This window comes from Mastigoproctus giganteus, chromosome 14 (genome assembly GCF_048544385.1).
Source record: "Mastigoproctus giganteus isolate SK-2022 chromosome 14, ASM4854438v1, whole genome shotgun sequence".
In the NCBI taxonomy this organism is placed as follows: Eukaryota; Metazoa; Arthropoda; class Arachnida; order Uropygi; family Thelyphonidae; genus Mastigoproctus; species Mastigoproctus giganteus.
Window position 1 is genome coordinate 73964731 of NC_143588.1, and position 9130 is coordinate 73973860.

Consider the following 9130-nt stretch of genomic DNA (forward strand, 5'->3'; position numbering starts at 1 on the left):
AAAAAAAAAAAAAAAAAAAAATTCTGAATTACCCTGTGAGAGAGAGAATAAGAGTCAGAAGTAGAAAGGAATCACCAAGAAAGAGAAGAATGATGATAACCAGCTCAAGACCCTGGGTGTGCCAAGCCTATACTCACCATATGTGAGCCCCTGGAATTAATATGTTTGTCAGTAAAGCAGCTTTTTGTGGGAGGCAACAATCCCATTTAACAGCGATGGGAGAGAGATAGCTACACCTCTAAAAGTCTAATGTATACATACATACAGTATATTAAGTATGAGCACTGTATTTAAAGACTAAATGCACAAGACATAATTCCATATGGGTTTAAATTAACTTTATAATATTGGTGTAGATACACCATAGTTAACCCATAAAATTAAACTATGTATGTAGTGTTAAGGCATTGTTTTAATTATATCTCATATTGTGGCTACCTTCACAACGAGATACCAGGTATTGCACTACTTTAAATAAGTAACACTTCTCTAGTAGAGAAGACTACTGTTACTTATTCTCAGTGGGCACTACTACCCAGATGGCATCATTTCAAAGCTTGTTGGCCTTTCATCGGCGGGCGGGCAGGTGCCTAGTAATGCAAACATGTCATCACAGTTACGCAGTTAATTCCACAATATGAAAGATGCCAAGTGGTGAACAGAATGATACTGTATTTAAAGACTAAATGCACAAGGCATTTGCCAGGTATAAAGGACATCCTGTTAAAAAAAAAAAATAATAAAAAATAATAGCTCAATCAGTTGGTTATCAGAAAGAATAGTGATATTAGCATTAGCATTAGTAGAGGCATTTGATGCAAGAAAGCAAGCTTATGCAGCATCAGCCAAAAAAAAAAAAAAAAAAAACCCCACTTCCACTTCACCCCTCTGTTCATTCAAAATACCTGTCCAGCTGAGACTTTAACTTATTTAGGCTATCAACCTCCACCACAAGGGATGGAAGTCTGTTCCACCAACCAACCACCCGCTGGCCAAAGGCAAATTTCTGCACGTCTATCCTACATCTGTCTTTCCTCAATTTGAATTTATGCCCTCTCAGGTGATTTTTCTGAGCTAGAGGAAGAATCCCATCAGCATTGAGCATGCTTAAACCATTCAAGGCTTTATACACCTCTATCAGATCACCTCGCTGGTGCCTAGTCTCCAGACACTGTAATTTGCAAAACTTAAGCCTTTCTTCGTAAGAGCACCCCTTTGTTCCATTCACTAATCTTGTTGCCCTTCTCTGTACTCGTTCCAGCAGCTCTACATCCTTCTTGAAATGAGGCCTCCAGACCTGTATACAGTACTCTAGGTGTGGCCTGACCATTGCCTTATACAATGGAATAATCACCTCCTTATCCCTGCTGGAAAAATTCCTGTATATCATTGACAATACTTCATGAGCTACTCTTTCAGCCTGTCTGCACTGCTCAGAGAACTTCATATCTGCCTGCACAACCACCCCCAAGTCCCTTTCATTCTCTACCACTGTCAGTGTAGTACCACAGAGTTGATACGTTGCTCTGGGGTTGCTGTTTCCCATGTGTAGTACTTTACATTTGTCAATGTTAAACTTCATTTGCCACCTCTCAGCCCATCTGCTCAACCTTTCCAGATCCTGTTGCAGCAGCATAGTGTCAGTAGTGTCCTTGACAACCCTGCCAACCTTTGTATCGTCTGCAAACTTGGACATTAAGCTTGATATACCATCATCAATATCATTTATAAATACAGAAAACAATAATGGACCCAACACTGAGCCCTGAGGGACTCCACTAATAACATTAGTCCACGATGAGCAGTGTCCATTGATTACCACTCTCTATCTTCTCCCCCTCAACCACCCCTTTATCCATAGCAGCAATTTGCCTCCAATGTCACACTGCTCCAATTTGTGCAGCAGTCTTCCATGTGCAACAGTATCAAAAGCATTTCTAAGATCCAAGTATATAATATCAAAGTTATTCCCTGCATCCAGTTCTTTTGTGACTGCATCATAGTATCCAATCAAGTTGGTCAGGCAAGACTTCCCCTTAACAAAACCATGCTGTGTCTGAGCTATAACTGAAGTCTTGTCTGAATGATCCTGCAGTGCTTCTTTAACTAGTGCCTCTATTAATTTTCCTGGAACAGAAGTTAAACTCATAGGTCTATAATTACTTGTGTCAGCCTTTGATCCTCCTTTGTGAATTGGGGTCACATTTGCACATTTCCAGTCTATGGGTACCTCCCCTGAGTCCAAGGAAGCTCTCATAATTATGGCTAAGGGTTTGCTTACTTCCTTTGCTGCCTCCTTTAATATAACTGGATAGATCCCATCCATCCCAGGTGCCTTTCTTGTGTTTATCTTCAACAGTTTCTCCTCCACTTTACTCCCAGTTATTTCAAGATTCTGTAGCTTACTGCTAGAGTTGAATACACCTCTGGCATTCCCCTCGCTGAATAACTCCTCATGTGTGAATGTCGATGCAAAATATTCATTTAGTTTGTTAGCTACCTGAGCAGGATCATCAACAGTTGACCCATCAATATCAAGTGGACCAATCTGATTCATCCCCTTCCTTCTAGAGTTTACATAAGTAAAGAACTCTTTGCTGTTTTTCTTTGCATCCCTTGCCAAGGATTTCTCGTAATCTGCCTTCGCCTGCCTAACCTCCTTTGTAACTTGGTTTCATATCAATTTGTATCTATCATAGGCTTCTGGGTCATGTGTTAATTTGTAAGTATCCCATGCATTTTTCTTCTCTGCCATATGCCTCATTAGTTCATCTGACATCCATTTTGGCCTAAACCTTGAACAATATTTCTTAGTTGGTATGTAAAGCCTAGTAGCTTCCAAGATAAGTTCTTTGAATGCTTCCCATTTTGAATTTGCTGTTGGTAACATCATCAGTTGGTCCCACTGTATAGAATTTAAATACTGTCTCAGTCCATCGTAGTCGCCTTTACGGAAGCAATAACCCTTCCCTTTACCCCTAATGGTAGTTACCTCTTTGAGTAAATCCCACTTCAGCACACTGTGATCACTGCCACCTAGTGGTTCATTTATCTGCAGATTCTTAATGCATGAAGAATCACTGCTGATAATCAAATCAAGAGTATTACTCCCTCTAGTTGCCTCCCGAACATGCTGATGTAGAAAACAATCATCCAATAAATCCACAAAAGCCCTGCTAGTGTGTGAGTAACCAGCCCCCAAATTCCAGTCAATATCTGGGAAATTAAAATCTCCCATTATAAGACTCTCTGATTTACTGGCCCACTCTATTTCCCTGTACAGTTCCTTATTATACTCATCAGAGTCATTAGGCCTATAGCACACTCCTACTCTCAATTTTGATCTCCCAATGCTTATGTCACACCAAACTGACTCAACACTGCACTGTCCAGCGATGTCAACTGGCTTCACTTCCTTGGTTTTTATGTGTTTCTTAACTAATAGCACAACCCCTCCCCTTCCTATCCTGTCTATCCTTTCTGTACACGTTGTACTCCCCAAATTGCAGTTCTGCATCCCTTATATCTGTGTGACACCACGTCTCTGATATCCCAACAATATCTGCCTTTGATGTTTTGAGCAATACCTCAAATTCATCAAATTTATTTACTAAACTCCTAGCATTGGTGTACACGCAAGTATACCTGCACCTGTTTCTATTCTTAGCTACCCTAACACAACCCATATGTTTACTTGTACCGCAATGGCTCCCAGCAGTCTCTGAAATACCATGCATCTTGTTTTTCAGGCTTCTGCTCATTCTAATAGAAGCAGTGCAAAAATCTCTTTCACCTCTGCCAGTGGCTACTGTCAATCTATTGGTCTTTGTCTCCCCCCAAGCTAGCAGTTTTCCGACCCACCTAACACTGCCTCGATAGCATCAGCAAATATTCTTGCACCCTTTCTGTTTAAGTGTATCCCATCCCTGTAGAAGCAATCTCTCCTGTTAACAAGTACAGTCCAGGTTGAAAAAAATTCTACCCCTTGAGCCTTGCACAATCTTTCCAGGGCCGAATTGATCGGCCCTGGAAAGGGCCGATCAATATAATTAAATTCAATATAATTATTCAATCAATTGAATATATATATTCAATCAATATAATTAAAACAATGCCTTTACACTACATGCATAGTTTAATTTTATGGGTTAACTATGGTGTATGTACACTGATATTATATAATTAAGTATGAGCACATATCATTGTATTTAAAAAATAGTTATTAATATATTTACATGCATAGTTTAATATTTTTTGTTGTCTATGGCCTCTTACCTAAAAATATAAAAGTAGTCCGTATCTGAAAAAAAGTTGGGAAACACATTGCTCTATAGTATTTAAATCTTCTGTGAATTGGTTGACTAATTTAAATGCCTTACCATTCCCTCACATTTCTGATGCCAGTTTAGAACAGTAGAAGCTCTGTGAGCCAGGGCTGCCATCCTGGAATACCGGAGTATCAAAATCTCGAGTTTCCCTAAAATATTCGGTTAAAGGCAGAACCTGACTATCAAAAATATTTCTATATAGCCAGCCTGATTCATCTTGGTTGATATTTAAAGTAAAGAGTTCAGTTCATAATAGTTAAAACATCCCCAAATTGTTCCTGACCTACTACCAGTTTGCACAGCACCATGAACACAGTTTAGATGGATGAACTACCTTGTTGCTTTTCCTTGGAACTTGGTTCTTGGCATCATTAGAATGTAGGCAAAATTGGATTTTATCAGACCAAATCACAGCTTTTCAGTCATCAGCAGTTCAGATTTTATGCCTTTTAGTCCATCTGTATTAGCCCAGAAAACCCTACTTCAGAAATCCACATTCACTTTGCAGTGTTCTTTCCGAAATCAGCAGATGAGGTCCTTGGTTAACTATTTTCAGCAGTTCTTGTCTTGTTTGAAATCATATTTCATTTATGAAACGTGAAATTTACTGTGGATCATGATCACTTAACACAGACTTTTGACCACAATTCTGTCACTGATCTCTGGTTGATTTTGACTTTCACCATTCCTTAAAAACTTATTACTGTTCTTTCTGAAAAACCAACTGATTCAGCTGTTTTTTTTTAACAAGATGTCCTTTATACCTGCCAAATTCTGTAACTCTTTTTTGCCACTCGCTGACATGTTTTCTGCATCCCCATGTGTTTGTGGTGGAAACCCTTGCTTCTTAGTCACAGCTGGTATACCTTTAAATAGAGAAAAATGAGTTAACCTTGTACCCTAATTTTGGCGCTGTAAGCAAACAAGCATAGAACATACATGCATTCAATCTGTTATATGCTTTAAATTCCAGAAGTTGCTAAATTTTTATCCAGTATCCTTGTCAACTCATAATAACTAGTTGATTTTTAGGTAATGTAAGATGTAATATGTAAGTGAAATTATTTATTTGAATCTAAAAATTAGAATAACTGATACATCTCTGTTTCTTCTATATTTTGTTAAGCCACTTTTAAGAGATGCATATGCAAAGAATCCAGAAATGTCATACACCCAGGCGAAAAAGCTGATTACGGATTGTATGAAAATTCTTTATTATCGTGATGCAAGTTCACATTACAAGGCAAGTAGTTGCATTAAAATGCTTATACTAAGTAGGTTCAAAAAAGTTGAAATGACTTTATTGCCAAATGAATGCATATATAATTGCAAAACCATTTCTCGTCTCATATAATACTATTCCATAGTGGTTTAGTTGCTATGCAATGCTTGGGTCAGGGTGTTTAGAATTGGACACTTTTAAATAGGAGACTCTCAAATGTAATTTGCTTTAACAGTTATATGGTGATAGTGCATGAGTCCAGTACACATATTGTTGTAGCACAAAAGATTTTTCCAGAGGTAGCAATTCAGGGGAAGATGATTCAAGTTCATGATGATTCAGGCTTCAACATATATTACTCATACAAATCAAAACCAAGAGGAAGAGAGAACAATCATCAGCAGAGGTTTCAGTGAACCAGTAGCTGTAGATCCTGCCTTCTTGAACAGAATCATTACTGGGAAGAAAAGATTGGTGTTTCTTGTACAATCCTCAAGCAAAATGGCAATCATTAATTTGGAAGACCAAGTCTTCGCCTTACGTAGAGTCTTCAAGATATATGAAAAAGGTAAAGGGTTGCAGGAGGTCTTCTCTGATCTGAAAGGGTTTGTGAAATATTGTGTAAAACCCTGACAGTAGGAATATTTACAAAGCATTATCTTCAAAAAGCTGTATCGAAGAGAATCAGTTTGAAGAAAGCCTATTTTTATTTTAAAAAAATAAAAAATAACTATCCAACAGAAAGTAATTAGCTTTCTAGGTTAACAAGAGCTCAATTCTACTTCATACAGTTTACTGCCTCATTAGGCCATCACAGAGAAGAAGTAATATTCATCTGCAATACTTCCCTGACCTGTAATCTGATTATTTCTTCTAATGAATTAAGATATGACCACTCTGTAGGTGCTGGTGCACCTACAGAGTGGTCATATCATCAGTAACACTAGCCAATACATTTTTTTTTTAATCTCCAGTGATATATTAACTGTTTGCAGTCAATTTTTATGTATAGATTTCAAATATAATTCTTAAAATTTCACATCATGTTACAATTTCTTCATAGGTTTTTCACACATTTTTGTGTTCCTCCATAATACGTATATTTCATTACAATTTAGGGAAGTAGATATGCTACTGATCCATTGCGTTACCTGCAAATAATGTTTGCATGTGCTTATAGATGGCAGGGTTAACATGTTTATCCTTGTCTGTCTATCTTTCAGTAACAGAATGATAGGGCAGTGGTCAGGCCACACCTTGAGTACTGCGTACAGGTCTGAAGGCCTCATTTTAGGTAGGATGTAGAATTGCTAGAATGAGTACATAGAAGGGCAACAAGATTAGTGAGGAGAACAAAGGGGTCCTCTTACCAAGAAAGGCTCAAGTCCTGCAAATTGCAGCATCTGGAAACTAGGCACTTGCGAGGTAGTCTGATTGAGTTGTATAAGGCCTTGAATGGTTTGAGCAGGCTCAGTGCTGATTGGATTCTTCCTCTTGCTCAGATTATGAACCTGAAGGGGCATAAATTCAAATTGAGGAAAGACAGTTGTAGAATAGATGTGTTGAAATTTGCCTTTAGATAGCGGGTAGTTGATTTCTGGAACAAATTTCCATTTGTCGTTGTGGAAGTTGATAGCTTAAATACAATTCACAAAGGGGGATCGAAGGGTGACACGAGTAATTACAGACCAGTTAGTTTAACTTCTGTTCCGGGTAAAATAATGGAGTCACTGGTTAAAGAAGCATTGCAGGATCATCTAGACAAGACTGTAGCAATAATTCAGACAGCATGGGTTTGTTAAGGGAAAGTCTTGTCTGACAAATTTGATAGGATATTATGATGTGGTTACAAAGGAACTGGATGCAAAAAATAATTTTGATATCATATATTTGGATTTCAGGAAAGCTTTTGACACTGTTGCGCATGGAAGACTATTGTACAAAATGGAGCAGAATGGTATTAAGGATACGTTGCTACAAGGGATAAATGGATGGTTAAGTGGGAGAAGACAGAGGGTGGTAATTAATGGATGCTGCTCTTCGTGGACTAATGTTATTAGTGGAGTCCAACAGGGTTCAGTGTTGGGTCCTCTGTTGTTTTGTATATTTATCAATGATATTGATGAAGGTATATCAGGCTTAGTGTCAAAGTTTGCAGATGATACAAAGGTTGGCAGGGTTGTTAATGACAGTGTGCTACTGCAACAGGCTCTAGATAATTTGGGCAGATGGGCTAAGATGTGGCAACTGAAGTTTAATCTTGACAAATACAAAGTACTACATATGGGTAGAAGAAACGTACCAACTGTGTGGTGCTACACTTAAGGTGGTAGAAAATGAAAAAGACCTGGGAGTAATTGTGCAGTCAGATATGAAGTTTTCTGAGCAATGCAGACAGGCTGCCAGGGCAGGTCATGGGGTTTTGTCAATGATATATAGGAATTTTGCTAGCAGGGAAAAGGAGGTGATTGTCCCTCTGTATAAGGCAGTGGTTAGGCCACGCCTTGAGTACTGCGTACAGGTCTGGAGGCCTCATTTTAGGAAGGATGTAGATTTGCTTGAGCGTGTACAGAGAAGGGCAACAAGATTGGTGAGGGGAATGAAGGGATCCTCTTACCAAGAGAGGCTTAAGTTCTGCAAATTGCAGTGGCTGGAGACTAGGCACCTGCGATCTGATTGAGGTGTATAAGGCCTTGAATGGGTTGAGCACGCTGAATTCTGATGGGATCCTTCCACTTGTTCAGATTATGAACCTAAGGGGACATAAATTGAAATTAAGAAATGACAAATGTAGAATAGATGTGTGGAAATTTGCCTTTAGCCAGCAGGTGGTTAATTGCTGGAACAAACTTCCATCTGTTGTTGTGGAAGTTGATAGGTTAAATAAATTTAAGGAGGAACTGGACAGGCATTTGGAGGGAATGGTGTGATTTTTTTTTTTTTTTTTTTTGGCTGATGCTGCATAAGTTCATACACTGGCTTTCTTGCATCACATGCCACTACTACATTCAAGGAAGAACTAGACAAAGTTTTTGAGTAAATGGTTGGGTGAAATGGAAGGGTTTTTTTTTTTTTTTTTTTGCTGATGCTCTATAAGCTTGCTTTTTGGCATCATGTACCTCTGCTAATGCTAATAGTTGTAGTGTGAGCAGGGGCATGCTGGTTAATTTCTAACAACTGGCTCTCTAAAAGAAAAGTGTACTGGTGATTTGAACGGATTTTAATTGCTGTCGCCGCTAGGTAGCGCCACCTATCTCCCATGATCCTTTGTGCGGATGATGCCATGTGATGACTCTCCTCTCCCAAACTCTGGTGTGCTTTCGCCACTAGAGAATTAAGTATAGGCCCTTAGGAAATGATATTTCCAAAGGGAGAGGAGTAAAAAAATAGTACACGAGTTTACTGAAATTAGTGCTATTTAGGTGAACTGAACACCACCTGTAAAAGTGGGCTTTATTTTATTAGCAATTAACCCTAATAAAATAAATCTACAGTCAGACCTCTATATAATGAAATCAATTGTTTGCCCACAAAATTTCATTAAACAAAAATTTAATTATAAAGAAATACTGTGTGACCT

The 9130-nt window shown here is 38.4% G+C and overlaps 1 protein-coding gene across 1 annotated transcript in view; it reads left to right on the forward strand.

Moving 5' to 3' along the window:
- LOC150075248 (proteasome subunit beta type-4-like) overlaps positions 1–5806 on the forward strand; it is an 80433-nt gene extending 74627 nt beyond the window's left edge. Inside the window, exons 6-7 of the mRNA XM_090388412.1 lie at positions 5455–5571; positions 5786–5806. Of these exons, the coding sequence (XP_090244538.1) occupies positions 5455–5571; positions 5786–5806 (138 nt within the window). The remainder of the gene's footprint in view (positions 1–5454; positions 5572–5785) is intronic.
- Positions 5807–9130: the final 3324 nt, after the last annotated feature.